The sequence below is a fragment of the Megalobrama amblycephala genome, linkage group LG6 (genome assembly GCF_018812025.1).
Source record: "Megalobrama amblycephala isolate DHTTF-2021 linkage group LG6, ASM1881202v1, whole genome shotgun sequence".
Taxonomy (NCBI): domain Eukaryota; kingdom Metazoa; phylum Chordata; class Actinopteri; order Cypriniformes; family Xenocyprididae; genus Megalobrama; species Megalobrama amblycephala.
Genome location: NC_063049.1, coordinates 28,505,327 through 28,527,465, shown reverse-complemented (window position 1 = coordinate 28,527,465; position 22,139 = coordinate 28,505,327). Strand labels below are relative to the sequence as shown.

The 22,139-nt window shown below is 36.7% G+C and overlaps 2 protein-coding genes across 14 annotated transcripts in view; both read left to right on the top strand.

Moving 5' to 3' along the window:
* The window catches only part of ptpn4a (protein tyrosine phosphatase non-receptor type 4a), a 53,667-nt gene extending 33,778 nt beyond the window's left edge, over positions 1-19,889 (top strand). For 2 of the 5 annotated variants that reach the window (XM_048193677.1, XM_048193680.1), the window contains exons 12-27: positions 1,137-1,309; positions 2,228-2,296; positions 3,659-3,793; positions 5,199-5,360; positions 8,729-8,882; positions 9,974-10,057; positions 10,159-10,215; positions 10,538-10,694; positions 12,322-12,488; positions 14,578-14,668; positions 14,756-14,817; positions 14,923-15,069; positions 15,158-15,286; positions 16,360-16,508; positions 16,615-16,750; positions 17,727-19,889. In XM_048193677.1, coding sequence (XP_048049634.1) covers positions 1,137-1,309; positions 2,228-2,296; positions 3,659-3,793; positions 5,199-5,360; positions 8,729-8,882; positions 9,974-10,057; positions 10,159-10,215; positions 10,538-10,694; positions 12,322-12,488; positions 14,578-14,668; positions 14,756-14,817; positions 14,923-15,069; positions 15,158-15,286; positions 16,360-16,508; positions 16,615-16,750; positions 17,727-17,819 — 1,965 coding nt within the window. In that variant the 3' untranslated portion in view covers positions 17,820-19,889. Of the gene's footprint in view, positions 1-1,136; positions 1,310-2,227; positions 2,297-3,658; positions 3,794-5,195; positions 5,361-8,728; positions 8,883-9,973; positions 10,058-10,158; positions 10,216-10,537; positions 10,695-12,321; positions 12,489-14,577; positions 14,669-14,755; positions 14,818-14,922; positions 15,070-15,157; positions 15,287-16,155; positions 16,180-16,359; positions 16,509-16,614; positions 16,751-17,726 lie in introns of those variants that run through there. The other 3 variants (XM_048193676.1, XM_048193678.1, XM_048193681.1) reach the window with 2 other exon arrangements.
* Positions 19,890-20,551: 662 nt separating this feature from the next.
* The window catches only part of epb41l5 (erythrocyte membrane protein band 4.1 like 5), a 43,888-nt gene continuing 42,300 nt past the window's right edge, over positions 20,552-22,139 (top strand). For 5 of the 9 annotated variants that reach the window (XM_048193688.1, XM_048193686.1, XM_048193682.1 and 2 more), the window contains exons 1-2: positions 20,552-20,758; positions 21,762-21,966. In XM_048193688.1, coding sequence (XP_048049645.1) covers positions 21,787-21,966 — 180 coding nt within the window. In that variant the 5' untranslated portion in view covers positions 20,552-20,758; positions 21,762-21,786. Of the gene's footprint in view, positions 20,880-21,012; positions 21,189-21,210; positions 21,347-21,761; positions 21,967-22,139 lie in introns of those variants that run through there. The other 4 variants (XM_048193687.1, XM_048193683.1, XM_048193685.1 and 1 more) reach the window with 4 other exon arrangements.

Here is a 22,139-nt window from a genome sequence, read left to right as displayed (position 1 = left end):
TCTTTTTCCCCTTTTATTACTGTGATTCTAGCTCAATGATACTCATCGCAAAACAAAGGTCATGATTCACGATTCGTATGTAGATTTTGACTGAAAGTGTAGGGGAATATATGACTGCACAAATAATGTAAATATTAAATTATTAAATAAATATTAATATATTAAAATTACTATATTAAAACAGTATACATTTTATAATTTTAAAAATATCACTATTTTTGTGTGATGCGTGGCAGCACATTTCTATATGTGTGAAGAGAACATTCAATTTAAACTACAATATTTTTGTTTATCTGTGCCGTTTCCTCTCACTTTTTGCTGATAACAATATGTAAAATCATAAGACGACTTCTACAGACATCATCACTCCCATTTCCAAACTGCAGAGTGCCGCAGTTTCTATTAATAAGCAATCTTGCTCAGGCTATATCAAATTGAAGAGCATATTGACCACTGAACTTTATTTATTTGAAATCCCCCTGTAATTACTGCCCTGCTGTCAGTGATGATGTAGAGTGAGATAGAGATTCTTTACAGCTTATTAATTATGGAGAGTAGATGATGCATTTTGCATGTGGGGGAGCGGGATGCGACCTGACAACGTCGACGAGAACCTGTGTGCCTGAACCGGTTCTCCATGGCATCACACACCCTCTGCTGGAGACCTCAAAACACCCCGGTAGTTTGAATAATGCACAGGGACCTTTCAGAAGCAGTTGTACTAAAAGCAGAACTCAATGATGTCATGATCCATAATTGATGCCCAGATGGCAGAGCTTGGCTGAGTGGGTCCAATTTCCCTGGCCCTGGGTCACAGCCCCTGCGATTTGTACAACCAAAAACAGTCCAGGAAGTGCATTTACCCCCCTCTGGAGTCCCCAGTGACCAATGGAGCCTTGCAGATTTGAGTGTCAGTCCTAATAGGTCTCTCCAGAACAGAGCTTTCTGGGTACTTTGGCCAGGTTTCAAATGGAAGCCCGTGTTCAGAGCAAAACAAGACGACATAATGTGTGTAACGTTCAGGGCAAGGGAATGTAAATGTCACCAACATCTCCTTTTGGGTTAATCATGCAGTATGCTTGATTTAACAGCCTTAAGATCCTTCTTTCTTTTTTTTTCTTTTTTTTTGCCTACAGCACGAGACAAGAGATACATTGCTAGGTTTCAACATGGTAAACTGTAGGGCCTGTAAAAATCTCTGGAAGGCCTGTGTTGAACACCACACCTTCTTCCGGCTAGATCGGCCCGTTCCTCCACAGAAGAACTTCTTTGCGCACTACTTCAGTTTGGGCTCCAAGTTCCGTTACTGGTAAGACATTCTTCCAGTGTTCCTATACATCCACAGTACTTCATAATTTTTTTTTCTTAAACAGGGTGAAAAATAGTGCATGCAGTTTGAGGAAGTGCAACTTATGAGCTGCTATTATAATTTTTTTTTTTCTCTGCTCGCCCAGATTCGTTCAGATTTCTCCTTGTCCTTTTTTCACTTGTATTAATATGTATTAATATTTGTATGAATTTAAATTTATTCTATTATTTTTATAATTTTTATATTTCTCATTTTCTCATAATTTACTGTATAATATTTCATTTTAATTTGAAATGAAATTAAATAAGCTTTTTTAGACATTTTTTAGACATTTGCAATAGTAGCTGTAAAAGTTATTATATTTATATAGGAAACTGAGCCAACAGATAATTCTTATTGTTGAACCAGGGTTATGTGAACAATGTAAAAGTTATTCATACAAATCCCAAAACTTTCATTTTGTGTGACATGCTCATTTCATTTCATTTTTTTTTTTTTTTTTTGAGCAGAAATTCATAGATTTTGTTTTCAGTCTCGTCGTTGCAGTAGTTACTTGTGTGCTGAGGGAGTCCACAGTCACCAGAAAGCTTGACCTTAGTCGACACAAACAAATACTCTAGTAAATCATGGGGATAAACTCTTGAAAAATAGATGATGCGCTTTTAGCCATTTTTAGATGTAGGGAAACTAGGATGAGGAGCTGATCAATAATTCATTTTGTGAAACTTTCTAGATTTACAAGTTTATTGGTGCTGTCTATAGTATATTAAAACATATTTGAACTCTGTAGCTTTGAGCAGTAAGAGCCTCATATAAAATTAGGCCATTCACAGAATTGGAGGTCTCAGGCAAGAAAGTCACATTATATGTTGCGAAATATGGTTTGAATCCTGACAAACATTGTACATCTCTTCACAGCGGGAGGACTGAAGCACAATCTGTTCAGTATGGCAAGGAGAAGGGAATCAAGGACAGAGTGTTTGCAAGGTAATGTAAGCTTGTACTTCAGGGATTTTATGTTGGTGACCGGATATGATTCTTCAGTTAATGATCATTAGCATATTTAGTCTGAAAGAGTATTTATTACTGTGGAAGTGTGAACTTATAAAATAAACTACCAGCTGGTGAGGAGGAGTGACTTGGTTCAGCAGCTTTGAGATGTTGGGATCAAAGTCCTTTTTAAGTCTTAGTAACACCCCCGGGTAGATATTTACAGTCATTAAAGTACAGCTCCTATCTACTAGAAATCTCAAACTGTTTGCCAACTTAAGCTTATGTTTCAGTCATATACATGAAATCACTTTCTTTTGAAGTGTAGTGTACATGAGCATTATAAAGCAAAAAGACCAGTTAATGCCTTTGTCAGTAGTGAATTTTTGAATGAGTTACTGCTCAATCAAATCATATTAAAAATACAATTTTCCAAAGTAATCTAACACTTTTACCAAATTGTTGACAATGACTTTTGTTATGCATCTTTTTAGAGTCTATAATATCTCTTCTCAACAGTCTTTTATATTTTACTATCTTTCACAAGAATGTTGACCAATACTAAGATTGTTGCTTTCCAAAGACCTTGAACTGGAACATCACTGCTCATGAAAAAGTCATGACTTTTCAAAAAGTTTGTTTTATGCACTTGAGTTGTTTGAAATGTTAACAAATGCGAAACTCTGAAATGATGAGCATACTCAAACTTGCCTTTGTTCTTTTTAATTCAAAATAATGATTGACATTTGGCAGATTTACAGTAGATTCTGTCTGACTTTCAGAGTGGATACTGTTATAACAACAAAATAAGACAGCACGCTTGAATGTCGTTTTTTATATATATATATATATATATATATATATATATATATATATATATATATATATATATATATATATATTTTTTTTTTTTTTTTTTATTGCTAAAAAGAGCTATATCACTTGGGGTTACTGTGTCAAAATGTACTGACTGTCTGCAGTTAAACATTCAAAATATAAATTGAACATTGTAGAACAGTGTCTCAGGAGAACATAAAGATAAAATGATAAAAGTCAGAATTCAGTTTAAAAAGAGTGTGATCTCTGTCAAAATAGGTGTAATCACTATTAAACCATTAAATATAAAAAAACAGTTGGTGATACATTATCTGACTTTATTATTTATTCAGAAGCCCTAAGTTTCAGAAAAACTAAAGGGGTTTAACACTCTTAAAAGTGCCCACTGGATATCAATGTACAGTTGTACAGTGGAATGATATCTGTCTTACTTCAGAGAGTTAACACAAGCTTATAAGTGACCTTAGCCTTTGGCTCTACTGGGGTATTGCAGAGATTAACAGAATACCTTTAATCTCTCAGATCTCCCAGCAAGCCCCTGGACAGAAAGTTGATGGGTGTGACAGACTGGGAAGCAGTGAGCAGGAACTCACTGTCTGATGAGAGGCTGGAGACCCGTAGCCTTCCCACCCGCTCCCCCCCTGGGACGCCCAACCAGTAAGTGCCTCTCCGTTTCAGTTAAACATCCAACCTAATGAGCAAAGACTTTGTAGGGTGCCTGGGGGGTGATGGGGGGGAAAGACAAGCGTGTAAGCTGTATGTAAGGGGGGGATTGTAAGGGGCTTTCGCACCGGAGGAACCTTTTCATAATTCCTAAAACTATTGGCTGAAGTACCCGGATTTTGCCGCGTACGCACCGCAGGAACTAGGAACAATTTTAGTTCTAGGAACTCCATTTGGGGGAACTAAATTAGCTCATACTTCAGAGTAGGGGTCTAAACCAGTGCTATAGGAACTATGAGTTACATGAGTGTACATTGATTGGTCAAACGCATGCCAAACATGTTGTCTGCAGGGTTGTGTTCTTTTCTCCGCCCTGATAATATGTAATACTGAAAGTTGTCATATGAGATTTTGTCTCTTAGCCCCACTTTTTCTCTTCCAGTCACGTAAATTATGCTTTTACATTCTATCTCCGTTATCACGAAACCCACGTCACACAACAAACACAGCTCCGATCACGGCGTCTTCCATCCACCATTTTTTTAGCGTTTGTAAATGCCGTACTTAAAGACTTCGCTGTTGGTTGCTTCATAGTTCCTATTTTTGGTGCGAATGCAACCAGGAACATGTCCCGGGGGAGAAATTAATCAAAAATTATTATTATTATTTTTTTTTTGTCATTTTGACATTATTTTCTTGACAATTCAGCACATTTTGCCCACTTTTTACATTAGCCTAACATATTAACATCTCTTTTTTTATTCCCATTATGCATAGCATTGAATCTCATATTTCATTACTATAATACAGTACTTTTTAAATAATACCATAATACAACTTTTTTTTTTTTTTTTTTTTTTTAAATCAGCACAAAGGCACTTAACCAAATGCCAACATGTTTAAATAAATTTAACTACTATCACAAAGTTTTCATGTATTACAGTAATAAGAATACAAAAACCTTAATGGTCCTAAAAAGCCTTTGTTTCTTAAAGCAAAGTGTATTATAATTAATTTTTCCTTTGATTCAGGGATGAAATATAACCTAGACATGTTCTTGACAGGTTTTGTTAGTTTTACCCACGCAGTAAGTCAGGGATTCAGACAGTTGTTCATCAAAGATTCAGAGATGGACTTCAGCATTATCAGTCAACTAACAGTGGCAGTGTTTTCAGGAAGAGAGAGAGACTGGATGAATGCACTAAAATTAAAAAAAAAAGGGTTAGGTTTAACACAAAGTATCATGTGTTTCATCATATGTTCTTTACAGTAACTATGGATGCTACTGTGCAAAATATATTTGTTTTGATTGGTAGAAACACCTAGTTTATCTTCAGCCAGAGGATTTGTATTTAGCTGAAAATGATTACAGCATCTATAAATGTTCTGTCAACAGTAGGAACTCCTTATTTGTGCATTGTGAGGGTCCCCGGCTACGGCCCTCTTCTATGGGTCACCTGGTGGACCATGTCATCCACGCCTCCCCCAGCCTTCCTGTTTTCTCCAATCACAAATCAGCTTCCTCTACACAAGCTAACAGCATCAGCCTGGAGTCTACGCCGTAAGTACTTCATCTTCTTCAGTAGGAAAACAGTCTGTCCTCAAGAACTGGCTTTCCTAAGGTTCCTCTTGTATTCATACTTGGTTAAGCAACCACCCAGGACTCACTAGTAACAATCTAGTGACCACAATACCCCAGCAACCACATAGCAATATGTGGATTATGCCTTTTTAAGGATAAGGCTCTCCAGATGTCATAGTCAGATGTATGAAATGCTGATATTTTTTATTTAAAGTAATTTCTGTGACATTTTAATCTTTCAGTATCTTAAATCCCAAAAAGTCTTAAAATAGAATACCCCCAAAAAACATTTTTTTTTTTTTTTTTAGCAGACATTTGGTATACTTGCTTTTTTTTTATTAATGTGCTTTATAATGCATTTCAAGTCTTGAATATTTGCTTATCCATACCGCAGTGCCACTCTAACTTATTGAAACATTAAATCATTTCAGTTATTATAAAACCCTATATACAGAAGCCACATAATTTAGTGTAAAAAAACAGAAGCACAAGTCTGTTCCTCAAATGGGAAAAGTGGTTTTACTGCACCAAAACCATCTTTTATTGGCTGTTTGTTTTGTCTCTGCCTTCCAATCACGGCTACCACCCTCTGTCTGCGCCCTTAAATGGCCCCGAATGGAAACTAAACGCACACTGCGCAGCTGTAAAACGTGTTTACCGCTCTCATTGCGATGGGCGCAGAGCTTTGGATTTTAACGGTGCATGGTAAACATGTCAAGCCCTTTGTGATCCTCTTGAATAGGTCTGCAGTGTACTTAAGCCTAATGACATTGCCATTGGCAGATAGGCTATTTACATGGCATGTGGTTGTTTTGACTTTGTTTGCTGAGCTAGTTTAATTGAAATATAACACCCCACCCCCTTTCCTTTGTTTCAGTCTTTGAGCCGTTTTAGAAATGACCTGTTTACAGTTGGGGGCATCACCACAGAACCTGTCTGATGATGTGCTGTGGCAGAAAACATTAATAGTTGATTGCTTTTTAAATGAGTCAGATCTAACGGGCCGAAGTAATTTGATAGCAACTGCGGTGCTACAATTTCTTAAGGTGATTTTTATTGAAAGATTGAGATTTATTTACGTGAATTTTTAGTACGAGTTAGATTTTGTTTGGTGAGCATTCTTACAATGCTTGCAATTTATTTATTAATTTATACAAAAGTTTATTCATTCTATTTCTATGCAGTTTATAAAACATATACATATAAAATAGCCCAACACCATGTCCTAACATCCACAGCTGCAGTATGTAATGTGTGATTGGATGTTTTGTCAATTGCTTGGTTTCAAATTTTGTGGCTTTGCTGATCTACCAATATTCGTATATTTTGATATTGTTGGCTCTGTGATAAATTACTTATGTTTCTCTGTTGTCGATTTGGATACAACCATCTGCTAAATTCATAAATGTAAATTTCCCCGGCCACAGTGAAATCTCATTAGTCCAACATCTGGTTCCTAATGTGTATTTCACATCAAATAGGTATTCGGACACGGTGGTAGTTAAATTATCTTCACAAAAGATGTGATTAATCACAGAAAATTAAAGTGTAAAATATAAGCCCCTTTCATACATTAAACCCAATGATTAACTGTAAAATTACCAAAATGACTTTTCCGGTAAATGGACAAATGTGCTGTTCACACAAGCATCTGCGTTCCATCTTTTTACTGGAAAGATACAGTTTACACTTCAGTACCAAAATACCGGTAAACTCTGTGATGTCAATCATCCTAAATTAAAAAAGTAGAAGCACTTTAGTTTCATTACCTGTCCAATTTGACTTTTTTTGTTTTTGTTTTTTTTCTTCTGAGATACTGGTGTAAAGTAATGATCACAGAACATGTTTTGCTCTTAAAAACATGAGACACATAACACTGTAGTTACAGACGTTACTTGGCTATTAGTGCGAAAAAGTAACTGCAGAGCCGCAGCGCTGATGAATGGAAAAGAAGGCTGTTTCTTTAGTGTTAGACATGGAGCAATGGTCAGACGTCCTTCTAGCACGTTTACATAGAAAAACAATTAAACGCTGTGGATCTTACTGTAAACATCTCAGACAGAACTTTATGATTGGCCCAAAGAGGACTTCTAACGTCAGCACATTCTGATCTCATACGTGCTCATACCGGTAATCCTGTTGTTTTTTTTGTTGGGTTTTTTTTTTCTCACTCATAGCATCATACCATTAATTTACCAGTAATGTTACAACATTTCAAAACGGAAAATTGCCAGTACTGATTTATGGTATTTTTGAAAAGGCCCTGTTCCCGTGATATCTATATGGTAAATTACTGGCAATTTAAAGAGACCTTATGTGTAAAATTAGCTGTAATAGGGAAGTGAGAGTTTGGCATATCTTAGGGTCAGTGTCGGAGATGTTTACTGGGTCGGTATAGTATATTTAATTTGTCTTTCTGCTTTCTTAGTTTATTTATATATCATTTAAAGGAACTGAATAGGTATATATATTTATTAACACACAGATCCATGTGTAGGCTCATGCTCCACAATGCATAAAATGCTTTCTCTTCCTCTTTCTCTTCCTGTACACCTGCCAAATGATGACATAACCACCTGCTGTAGAACCCAGCAGCAAAACTGAACAAAATTCTTTTTTTTTTTTTTCATCATTCTCGATTCATTAAACCATTCAGCTTTTTAAGAATCATTTGTTTGAATATTGGACTACACTGGTTGTTGAATGTCCCTGCTGTCTGTAGATAAACAGACATTTGCTCTGTGACCTTTGGCCTGCTCAGCTGCTCTGTATGTGCGTGATGTGTTCAGTTTGGGTCAGAGCGGTCACTTTCTGACACCATGCTGGGGTGAGAACATGACTAGAAATGAAAACAAAAGCCAAAAGGGGTCAGTGAGAGCTGACGCACACATTGAGATGCGCACACTTGTATGCCCCATGTACAAACACACACTCAGATACTTGTAACCCCCATGGTGTAGTGTTCAAGTGTGAAAGCTAAAACAATGTGTTGCATAATTCAGTGCTTCACTGGATTGTCACAGTATAATGTGTTCAGTTTAACTGAATAAAATATATTGAGCTGAATTCTACTAAACCTGTTTGAAGTCTCTGCTAGCCGGTTGCTACTACCAAACTAAAAATGATGGTATCGGAACCCTTTTATTAAAGTGATATTTCACAACAAAATGAAAATTAAAATAATTTACTCACCCTCAAGTTGATCCAAACATGTATAGTTTTCTTTTTAACTGTGCAAAATGAAAGATGTTTTAAAGAATGTTTTCATGCTCTTTTCAATGAAATGCAAGTATAAATGTATTATTCTTATTTATTATATATATTTATATTCTCCATGAATTTAATAGGTCTCCGGAAGGTGTTGAAGGCCCGCCCCCTGCCCTCCCTCCCAAACAGTCCCGGAAGAACCTGAGCCAGCTTATACTGTCCCACTCCCAACAGGAGTTGGACAACCACATCAACGAAATGTACGATGTCCCCATAGCAACAGACAAGACCATGGTAAGAATACATCCACTGACTCACTCGACCCAGACTGTCTTTGTGCTGCTTTGTTGTTCCTTTTTCCAAAGTTGGCATTAATAGTCCGGCGTCCCTCCCTGCTATGGTTCACCGCTGATGTGGTTGTACTCTCAAAAAGTAATAAAACACTTGGTGGTTTAGTGCACGCAGTTCCTTGCACATAAATAATTTTCACTGCCTCAGTGCGAGTTAATATTTCAAAGGTTTTTATTTTTATTTATATATCTATTAAAATGCAGTGTTTGTGAAAACTAATAGTAATAATGCATTTTATGTATGAAGTATATTTCATACATAAAATGCAGGCTGAACTGCTTTGTTCTTTCAGTGTACAATATTAAAAAAATATATAATAAAGCCTGAACCTCGTCGTCGGTCCATCGGTTGTATTTTTATAAAGCTCCATTGTTGATTCGAATGGCAAACAACTCTTACTGCATGAACCGCAACAGACTTTTAAAAATGGTCGTTGAAAATAAAATGATGCGTAGAGTCAACCAATCAAAATGCTGCATGCACTCAACCAATCAGCATGTTCAGCACCCAAGTCCTACTTCTGAAAGTTCCTGAACTTTGAAAAACTTCTACCTCACAAGCAGGGACTTTCTGAGGGGGAAATTTTTACCCGGAACTTCATTTAGACCCTGGTTCCTGGTTGCGGTCGAAACACACAGAGAGTACCACCCCAAAGTCACTAGTTCCTGGGGAAAGTTCCTGTGGTGGACACGCGGCTTAAGATGTCTTTAGAAACTCTTGTGATCGTTTGGAACTTACTTAATTGCTAATATTTTCCAGATTTTGGGGGCGTAAAGCATCTTCACCTGATCTGTGACTGCTTATATGCCAGTCTGCCAATAAAATAGCTCAAACAATGATTCGAAACATGCTTAAACAGACAGTCAGAAATGTATGAAGGTGCCAAGTCATACATTGTTTTAAAAACCAGTTAGAATCCTGAACTTAATGGAATAATAGATAAAACAAATTCATTGTGCTTTTTTACATTTGTTTAAACATAGAAAATGACATGTAAATGTTGACATTATTGTAATTTTTTTTCTCACGTTTAGCCCAATGGAGTCATTCCTCATGACAACCTTGTCCTGATTAAAATGAAACCGGATGAGAATGGGAGATTTGGGTTTAATGTGAAGGTAAAATGCTCAGCATATGTTATTTACTGTGACTGATTGTTGATGATTTAATGATTCCATTGCCTCTTAGAATTCACCTCTCTCTTTCTCTCCTTTTTTAGGGTGGCTCTGATCAGAAGATGCCCATTATTGTGTCTCGAGTAGCGCCTGGAACATCGGTATGTTTAATAGGCTGTTTATTGTCATAAATACTGTAGTATTACCCTTTTATAGGGCAGCTGGGATTAAAGCTGAAAACAATAAGGACAGATTAATTGAAGAGTGACCTCTGTAGGATTTGCAGGGAACTGCCTTGTGTGTCAATATTTTGTTAATGCCTGTTTGAAGGATTTATGTTGCTTTCTGTTCAAAATTGCATATGGAGTTTTCCTACTTGATATTTCTGACTTGATATTAGAATAATCCAAATGAAGTGTTAAGATCTCATTTGTCATCTAACACTTTGAATTTCATAATTTTCTGTCTGTGTCTCCTCTTCAGGCTGATTTGTGTGTGCCTCGACTGAACGAGGGCGATCAGGTTGTACTGATCAACGGTAGAGATATTGCAGAGCACACACATGATCAGGTGGTCATGTTCATCAAGGCCAGCTGTGAGAGCCATTCGGGGGAGCTCATCCTGTTGGTGCGGCCCAATGGTGAGCACTTGCCTGATTAATAAACAAATCTTTTGCTGCCTTCATGTCATGTTGAAATGACTTCACTGCCATTCAAATGTTTGGGGTCAGTAAAAATTGTTTTATTTTTATTTTTTTACGTTTTTGAAAGAAGTCTCTTATACTCACCAAGGCTGCATTTATTTGATCATAAATACAGTAAAAACATTATTGTAAAATATCATTATAATTGAAAATAACTGTTTACTATGTTAATATATTTTAATAAAGTGTAATTTATTCCTGTGATGGCAAAGCTATATTTTTTCAGCAGCCATTACCCCAGTCTTGATCATGATCCTTCAGAAATCATTCTAATATGCTGATTTAGTGCAGAAAATTTCTTACTATTTCTTACTATTTGTGTTGGCAAAGCTGAATTTTCAGCATCATTACTCCAGTCTTCAGTGTCACATGATTCTTCAGAAATCATTTTAATATGATGATTTGCTGCTCAAGAAACATTTATTATTATTATCAATGTTAAAAACAGTTGTATACTTTTTTTTCAGGATTCCTTGATGAATAGAAAGTTCAAAAGAACAGCATTAATTCTGAAATACAAAGCTTTTGTAACATTATACACTACTGTTCAAAAGTTTGGGGTCAGTAAAAAATTTTATTTTTATTTTTTTGAGAAGAATTTAAAGAAATTAATATTTTTTTCAGCAAGGATGCATTAAATCAATCAAAAGTGACAGTAAAGACATTTAAAATGTAACAACAGATTATATTTCGAATAAATCTGAATCAAAGAATCCTGAAAAAAAATATTGTACACAAATATTTTGTAGATCTGTGCACATAAATGTTTCTTGAGCAGCAAATCAGCATTTTAAAATGATTTCTTAAGGATCATGTGACACTGAAGACTGGAGTAATGATGCTGAAAATTCAGCTTTTCCAACACAGGAATAAATTATATTTTATATTATATTCCAACAGAAAAGAGTTATTTTAAATTGTAATAATATTTCACAATATTACTGTTTTTACTGTATTTTTAATTAAATAAATGCAATCTTGGTAAGCAGACAAAACTTCTTTTAAAAATATTAAAAATCTTACAGATCCCAAACTTTTGAACGGTAGTGTATATATATATTTTTTTGTTTAATATTTTAATTATGGAAACTGTGATAATATTTTTACATGATTCTTTGATGAATAGAAAGTTCAAAAGAGCAGCATTAATTTTTAAATAGATTTTTTTTTTTTTTTTGCAACAATAAACTGTCACTTTTGATCAATTCATCCTTGCTGAATAAAAGTATTAATTAAAAAAAAAAAAAAAAGCCTTTCTGACACCAAACTTTTGAATGGTGCACATGAACACCACTACAATTATGTAAATACTATGGATAACTAGATATATTTTTTTTGAAACCTCTTTTGAATTGTGGCTCGTTGTTTTAAAAAATCTTGGAATTAGTTGTACACGCCCATTTTATTTTGACCAAAATCACTTTAATTGCATACATTATAATTACGATTTCCAAACTGAAGTATAGAGACACAGACAGCCTTTGAATTGATTCATTCACTTTTTATGTCTTTTTTATTATTTACATCTTGTGGACTGCCATCACAACTGTTTTCTCTTATGTAGCTATCTATGATGTAGTTGAGGAGAAACTGGAGACGGAGCCGGATTTTCAGTACATCCCAGAGAAATCTCCCACAGACCCATCACACCTAGACCAGGATGCCTGGAGGGACTCAATGCTGCAGTTAAAGGAGGGTCTCAACAATGCTACTATACTAGCCCAGTTTGATGTGAGTTAACAAACTGATTATTGTCACTGATCCTTTTGAGTTCTAATTAAGTTCATGTTTCTACTTCCATTTTTTTAGTAGCAGAAAATCCAGAGTTGCGTCCCAATTGACGCACTATACACTATGCACTTATTCACTATGCACTTATACACTATGTACTCATCAATGTGGTGTATGAATTTTATAAGCTTATTTTGTCATTAAACATCGAAGTCTGATCTCCCCCCTCCCCCTCAGCAACGTAATTAAAGGGTGCATGAAGTGTCCAACATTCCACACTTTGTTTTTTCCTTTAATTTAGTGCATCATCCGGGTATTTAAAGTGCACTTTTTCTTTTTGGAATTTTCTGTGAACGCACTACTCGCACTATTTGTACTTTAAAACATCATAGAATAGTGCATAAGTACGCAAATTGGGACGCACCTCTAGTTTCAAGTATTTTGATCTTTACGATCAAATGCTTTTTACTCCGTAGGTGATTAAAAAAGCTCCATGATAATGTGTGTCTTCTATTCTCCACAGGCAAAAATCAGTTCAAGTTCATGTGTTATTGTTTATCTAAATTGCTAATTTACAGAATGATCTGAAATCCACAGCAATCAGGGTTATTCAGGATATGGTCTTATCAAAAGAACTTCCTATTACTTCCTGTCTTTCATCAGGCAGCTCTAATATCTTCCTGTTAGCGTGTGTGGGGTTTGTATGTGTGAATATGTTGATAAAATGTGCAATATATGACTAAAGGAGACATATTTCTATATAACATCTGTCATCAAACCCCTGCAGGATTTAAGATGTGCAGAAACATACATTATTTATGATTATACCAATGTCTTGTCTGAATATTCGATTCTGATTGACTGAAAGATGTGCAATAAAACCGTTTAATGCACAGGTAGTTCCAAGTCAGTTGAATCACTGTTCTACATTAATGTTTTTTTATTATTATTATTATTATTATTATTGAAGCGCGCACATACATACGTCACTCGCACACAGAGAGCGGAGATCGCACTGCGCACACACAGAAATGCAGATACTTATCAGTGCTGCCCTGCCACTTTTAGTAGCTAATAAGATAGCTTCGCTACTGAATCGCTACATTATATTTCTCAGCAACGAGGGGGTTACATCGCTATTTTGAAGTAATTAAACTTACAGCTTTGTTGTTAATAGAGAGAGACGCTGAACATAATTCATTCATTCAAACAAATGCAATCTTATCCACTACTATCTCTGTGATCTAATGAGCCGAAACTGCTGAAAATAACTGTCAATTTTACCCTTTTAGTCAAATATTGTACTGCAAACATCAATAACAGCTTTAAGTTGTCAATTCTGGAACGCACGACGTGAAGGCAAAGAACCACCCGACGCAAAGTGCAGTTTTATCCCTTACATATTATTATATTCATAATATACATATGCTTTCTCGCCACAAATAAAATACCCTCTTATTGCCAGATTTACTGTTAAAAAAAAGAAAGAAAGGAGGATGAATGAAAAAAAAAAAGATGCATGCTGCTTTGCTCATTGTGCATTTGTGTGGCCATGCATGGATTTACGCAGAAAGCACCAGGTGGAATGTGTCCTTGAAGTGAAATGCTTGGATTTTTGGAGTAAGGGGTCATTCACATAGGTATGCGTTCCACTGCACTTCTTTCTGTTGATTTTATATGTAAACATGCACAAAACGGTCATGTTTGACCATTACGCTTGCATCTTTTACAGCTTCTCATGCAAGACACTGCGTTCTAAAACGGCAACACTCAAGTTTAAAGTTCAACATTTGAAAACATCTGACTAGAGTGAAAAAAATAGGCCAACCGACAATCAAAAACGGCCCGACATTGCCTGGCGGCTGACCGTCAGCTTGGTGTGTCCCGGCCTTAATATTACTCTAATATCAGACAAAGTACTGTAGTGACTGCCCACAAACAATTAAATGTATGAAATTTCTGGTCTAATACTTGAAAGTTGAAAGGAAGGCATGAATACTGAAGGTCATACTTTAATTTTTGGTGTCTAATAATGAGTTTTTATTCATTGGGATTTTTGTAGACTGACTGTTTTTGCTTTGTTTTAAAGCAACTGTATCGGAAAAGACCTGGAATGACAATGTCATGTGCCAAATTACCTCAGAATATTTCCAAAAACCGCTACAGAGACATCTCACCGTGTGAGTAATGCTTCATGCTGTTCCTCTGTACTGATAACCAGTGGAAGTGATAAAAAAATAAATCATTTTTTGTTGTTTTCTTGTCAGATGATGCTACTAGAGTCATCTTGAAAGGCACAGATGACTACATCAATGCAAATTACATCAATGTGAGTAGCTTATAATTATTTTATCTTGCTGCAAACTCAAAACACCCAGCGAAAGATGGACTGTGATTAATAGTCTCTCATAATGTGGTTCTGTCATGCTCGCAGATGGAAATCCCTGCCTCCCGTCTCATAAACCGCTATATCGCCTGCCAGGGGCCGCTGCCCAACACATGCCCGGATTTCTGGCAGATGACGTGGGAGCAGGGCTCCTCTATGGTAGTCATGCTTACTACTCAGGTTGAACGAGGACGTGTATGTATAACTCTTTATGTTTGATATTAATTGATGTCTTTTCTTAAAACTTTTTGAGCTAACATCATCCAATACCTTTCTACCACAGGTAAAGTGCCATCAGTACTGGCCGAACCCCTCAGGTAGCGCTACATATGGTGGCTTTCAGGTTTCCTGCCAGACTGAGGAGGGAAACTCTGCTTTCTTGGTTAGAGAAATGACTCTTAATCACATTGAGGTGAGTGTATCACAGATTTGCTTGTCAACCAAATTGGTGTTTGATTTACTTGTTCTTAAAGGTGCTAAAGAGGATGTTTTGTTTTATACATTTTTGCAATATTACTTGAAACTGTCTTTACTAACTGATAAAACACTATTTATTAGGTGCACTGAAAGGAATAATATTAATATACATCATCTGTGCACGAGGTAGGGCCTTAAATACATCAGCCAATCGTTTACGCGATCATCGCAATCATCTGGCTTGTCAATCACTGCCATGACGTTCCTTGTGAAAGACGTGCATGGATTGGCCCTCTGGCTTGTCAGTCACTGCCATGACGTTCCTTGTGCGAGACGTGCGCGGCTGCGCGCTCCAGTAACTTTCCACACTCTACAGGCGCCGCATGCAGTGTTTTTGTCAGGAGACAGGAGTAACAACTGCAGATTATGAGTTACCTGCGATGAGTCCGACATAATGAATCCACTAACACGACACAGCGAATGCCGGTGGTAAACGCTCGTGTTCCAATACTCGTGCACGAGTTTTGGGAGGCGTTCCCTCGAAATGAGCTGTGAAGGAGGGGGGTTGTTCTTACGCATGCACTCATTTCAAAAACTTACTAACAGTCTTTGGTTTCTCAGTCGACGAAAAGATCCTCTTTAGCACCTTTTAAAGGAATGGTTTATCCAAAAAAGAAAAAGAAAAATAATAATTCACTCACCTTCAAGTCATTCCGAACATGTATGGCTTTCTGTTTTCTGTGGAACACAAATGAAGATATTTTGAGGAAAGTTGGTAACCAGTTTTGGTGCCCACTGACTTCCAGTGTATGGACGAAGACATTTCTCAACATTTCAAAAAATGTCTTCTTTTGTGTTCCACAGAAGAAATAAAGTAACAACATGATGAGGGTGAGTAAATGATGGCATAATTTTCATTTTTGGTTTTTACGCCAGTGTTTACTTGCATTAGGCACTTGGCAAATCTTAATATTGGACTCTGAGATCTTGTTTACAGTGTATCATTTGCCATGATGCCATTATAACCATGTCGTTTTGTGTTTGCTGATCTGTTGTTTGTGCTGTTAGAGTGGGGAGAGCAGGGAGTTGACCCAAATCCAGTACCTGGCATGGCCTGATCATGGTGTACCAGATGACTCAACGGACTTCCTGGATTTCGTGGCTCTGGTCCGCAATAAACGAGCTGGGAAGGATGAGCCCGTTGTGGTCCACTGCAGGTAATTCATATATCTATATCACAAAGTAGTTTCTAAATGTAGTTATCCAAAGAGAATTACAGTGTAATCAAGTTTTTCTTCTCTCCCTCCCTCTGCTGCGTCCCAGCGCTGGGATTGGCCGGACGGGAGTTCTCATCACCATGGAGACGGCAATGTGTCTGATGGAGTGCAGTCAGCCAGTGTATCCATTAGACATTGTGAGAACCATGCGGGATCAGAGGGCCATGATGATTCAGACGCCTGTAAGTTCCGCCCACCCCCTTTTGTCATGTCATATCCCCACTCAGTCATCCATTGGCAAGTGGCTGAATACTGCACTGTGCCAATGATGAGATGTTAAATAAACAAATAAGAAATCATTTGAACTGACATTTTCACTCACATTTAAAATGTAGCTACAGGTCATGTTTTCACATATAACGTGAAGAAGAGTTGCTGTAGCAGAGGGTCTTCTTGTCTAGGCTGGGACTCTCAGAGCTTGAGACAATGATGCAACTATGATTTCAAAATGATCTGCTGTGCTTTAATGAGGCCTGTCCGCCCAGAGGCTGCTGACCATGAAACCACACTAATTAGACAACAGGAAGAAGAAAGGGCTGATGCTCAGTGAAAACACTTGTTCACTACATGCCCACTCTGTTCTTTTTCATTAGTGGTGTTGCTAAGGCGTCACTATTTCGATCGCTCATACACTACCTTTTAAATGTTTGGGGTCAGAAAGATTTTTTTTTTTTTAACGATTAATTTTATTCAGCAAGGATACATTAAATTGATCAAATCAACAGACAGTGTAAAGTTACATTATTACAAAAAAAAATACTTTTAAACTTTTTTTTCTTTTTTTTTTTTTTCTTTTTAAGTTGCAATAATATTAATATAAGGGCAATATTTCTATTTTTACCGCATTTATCAGATCAGCTGTTTCTTCTCTGCCTTCACTTGGTGGACAAAAAATTTTATTTAAAGGCTTATTTTTGACTGTCCACATTTTCTGCTGCTTAACATACAAAAATGTCTTGGGTTGTTCAACGGGGGTTCTATATGCATTCACCCAACTTGCTTTCTCTTTCTTTCTCTCTCTCACATACACAGACACAGTCCATGAATTATGCTCTCATCCCAGTTTCGCGTACTGCCGTCACGCTTGGCTGCTCTTGCGTGACAGACTGACGCATCTTCCATTCACTATGACTTCCCCTCTGTTCTCTGTCTTCTCAGAGCCAGTTCAAGTTTGTGTGCGAGGCCATACTGAAGGTTTACGAGGAGGGCCTGGTGAAACCGCTCAAGTCCATTCTGCACGAATCCAACTAATGCAATGCCAGCTTTTCCCGAAAATGATGCTGGAATTCACTGACAGGATCTTCTCCACGTGATGATATCGCAGCTTCGCGACAGAGCGATGGAGAAGCATCTCGAGCCAGGAACACAGGACATAAACAAAGCACTGCTGCACTTTACGCTGGCAAAGAGACTATATGCCAGGCTTTAATGAGGAGAGAAAGAAAGGACAAAAAAATCTAACAAAGGTGAATTAGGTACATGATGGGACTTTGAGTGTTCAGGGTTTTGACAAATATATATGTTAATAATGAATATAGTAAAGAGATTGCTGGTGCCATAAGTAAGTGTGTGAGGGCAGGCCCGTGAATGAATGAGTGTTTTTATATGTGGTCACCTATTATTTGGAGACAAACAACACCCACAAATCAATTCACATCCAGGCCTGTGCTGCAGATGAACATTTGTATTTTTATTAGGAATATTTATTGTTTTACTTACAAATTTTGAGCCCTGCTCATGCAACTTAACTAACTACTAACAAATCAAAATTCATATTTCTTATATTTTTTCTGTTTGCTGTTCTCCTTCTTTGGCACAGGGTGAAAATAGTTTTATTTATTTTGCTGTCAAACTAAAATGCTGTCAACAAGGACTTTAAAGCACTCTGCATTACAGCTGTGATGCAAAATATCAGTTCAGTCTCTCAATGCAGATGTTAAAGGAATAGTTCATCCAAAAATGAAAATATTTTAAGTATTTACTCACCCTTGTGTCTTTCCAATACCATATGTTCTTTCATCAACAGATGTTTTGAGAAATGTTCATGCTGCTCATTTTCATACAATGAAAGCCTACAAGAAAAAAACAAACAAAAAAACACCATAATATTGACTATATTCCAAATCTTCTTAAGCCAAATAATAGCTTTGTGTGAGGAAAAGACTAAAAGAATAAACTGTTGAATATTAAATTCAGGACCACAAACCAACCAGAAATTCACTTTGAAAATGAAATTGATTCTTTTTCTTTTTTAAATTGCTGTTGTTTTGTTGTAAGAAGAATGCCATTCAGAAATTTGATCTGTCCAGAAGTAAACATTCCCTCAAAATGAACTACATTATCATTTAAAATCAGATATTCAATTAAAGGGTTTAGTATCCCTTTTAGGTGATGTAATATCTATGTGTTGCGAATAAGAACTGCTTTTTTTTGTTGTTGTTGCTAAATCTGAACGTTACACACCACAGTGTGTCAAATGCAGTACTGTGTTGGGGGATCAGATTGGAGTTTGTTTATGGTTGACCTGTTTATTTCTTGTTGCAGACTGCTCATGCAGAATATCTCGCCAACATTAGCAAGCTAAGAGTGTGTCCAGTATGTGTGTTGTTATTACTGTATGTTTCTGCTGTCTGTATGTGTGTAAGTGTGTTTTATAATACTGTTAGTGTGAATGTAATAACCCAAATCACATGTTCAGGTTTGATCTCTAGGCCTGGTTCAACACATTAGAGCTGGTGCCTGGCTCAGACTGTATGATTTTATTTAGTTTATTTAATTAAGCCCTAGTTTTATGACCAGTCTTATGTTTAGAATCCATCAAATCCAACATCGGCATTGATTTTGACAAAATTGCATTGGCTTCTCATGCTAAGATGTTGCTGTCTGAGATGTCTGCAAATTAAATGTGTGACCCATTGCCCAGTTTCACAGGCTGTCTCTAGTTGAACGCAGAGTTGTCCATACCTGTACTCTTTGTAAGGTACTATCTACTTTTACAGTCAATCATATGCCATTTCTCTGTGGTCATGCTTGCTGGAGAACCTTGGTTTTAGGACCAAATAATTCCCTTCTATGCTCAACAGGTTACAGGTTTTACCAAAAGACATTTAAAACAGGAATACGACATGCAATTTCGGAGAAACTACACGCCTCCTGTCTTGTGGGAAAGACAGCACTTTTTCAACAAAGATGTACTATTGTAGACTGGCGTTAACGTTTATTTGCTGCAAGGTCAAGTTGTGCCACTTGTCCATTTTTATGAAAATATTATAAAGTGTACATACAATGTTGTATATTAAAAAGAAAGTCTTTAAAATAAAATAAGGTGTTTGATCTGGGTCGTTTTTGCATTAAATATGTTCTTTTTTTTTTTGTACAAGTATATTTGTGCATTTTAATTCCTTTGATTTTGGCAGGGAGGAGAGGTGTTACAACAGTTTCAAGCTCTCAGTAACCAGTGGGTGGTGCTGTTGGACAGTTTGCAATAATATCTTCACATCATACATTTCCAATCCATTCTATACATTTTTTTTAAAAAATATATTCAATTTATACACTTTAAATTATACATTTTCAATCTGATGCTTCCAGGAGAATTACAAATCGTTATTTCAAACCTATAAATAATGTCTAAACGTGCTGAAATAATTAAGCATATGAAATGGGGGAAAACTTTGCAGTAAATGATGGTGAATTGTGTTGAATTTATCATATCACTTCCTGACTGCGCTAAAAAAAAATGGTATTATTAGTTATGTAAATATCATAGTACATTGATTTGGTAATCATTTAGTACCATGCTTTTACTATCTGATCACTGTACTATGTACCATTACAGTACGTTTTTATAAAGGGATATGTAGATCCATTACTTTTTTTTATTTTTTATTAAACAGTACAAAATATCAGAGATACAGATCTATTACACAAAGTTCGGCACAACACCGGCCCTTTAAATGTAAATCCACTTTTTGGGATTTACGTGACGTCATTTCCTGAGGGGAAAACAGCCACCCCACATCCCACAATCTTTCGGAGCAGAGAGAATATCAGTTACACTTATCTAAAAAAACAAAAAAGTGGCTGTGCCACACTGCGGCATAAAATATGGATATTTCAAAGCACAGAGTTTACTGATAAAAGCCGATGCTGGAGGACTCTTTCACTGGCGGAATATTCATCAATCTGTAGTAAGTATAGCTTTTGTCTCTGCTCTGGTCTGACTGAGGAGGATCAACAAGTGGATTCGCGCCGCTAGCGCGCGAGCGTCTCGAGTACGGTCATCCTTATAGGAAGACGCGATATATATCGGTACAAAATTAGATTAATCACTGGTGTTTAGCCGTATTGTGATTTCTAGATATTTGTGTAATTAAACAAATACCTATTTTTATCGTTCCGCCGTTAAATATCAGTTCAGGCGCAGTTTGTCTTGCGCAAACAGGTGTCAGTGTAGTTTAGTCAGTCAGCGCGTGATCGTGAGCTCGCTACAGTTTTTGATCGGAACATCAAACAGTTTGGATATTGCGCGTGCACGCCGGAGAGCAGCGTTAACGTTAAACGTTTGACGTTTTTTGACCGCCGTTATTTTAAATGTCTTCGCCGTTGTTTTCTTAAAAGGTGCGTCAGTGTTGTTGAAGTGTGGCTGTAATTTGAAGACAAAGTAATTAATAACTTGTGGTAACAGGAAAGACCCGACCACTGTGTGTTATGAATAAAATAGTACACTATAGTAACTAATTATATTTTGCTGTAAGGAAAATCCGGGAGAGTTAAAGGTAATATCTTAAGTTTTGTACAGTTTAACTGTTACGTTAGTAACGTTACAACTGCAGTTGTAGTTAGTCTTTAAATATCATAGACCGTTATTATTAATATTATTTATAATAGAAATTATATTCTCATTGACGTAAGCATGGTGAGAATTTGTTGATGGTTTTACTTGTGATGTTTTTTCTTATTACTTTGGTCTTATTACAGATGATGACTCAGTCAAATAATAGTTACTATACAATAATACACAAAAGCTGAGGTGAATTTTCATTAGGAAATAAGGTGCCATCTTTGGTGTTACTACAGTCTTACTATAGCTATTTCTTAACTATAGTTTTACTGTGGTAAGAACAATAGCAAATTTTCACAGGGCTGGCCTAATTGTAACATTGATGGTGTTTCTTTCTTTCTTTCTTTCAGACTGGTCTAACGAATCTTCCTGAATATGCTGAGCTTCTTGCGCCGGACTCTGGGCCGGCGGTCCATCCGCAAACATGCAGAGAAAGCTCGACTCCGGGAAGCCCAGCGAGCCACAACACACATCCCTGCTGCTGGAGATGCAAAGTCCATCATCACCTGTCGAGTTTCCTTGTTAGATGGCACAGATGTCAGTGTTGACTTGCCGGTGAGTTGATTAAAGCACAAGTGTTGTACAGTATTTGGTTGACTATGGTTTTCATAAACAGATCTGTTTTAGTCAGTTTCAGTGTTCTGACACTCTTGTTTGGTTGAGTTGTGAAGTGTTTTTCTTGAGTTGCTCAAGTTAAAAGGTGACCTTGATTGAAGCTCAAGGTTGAG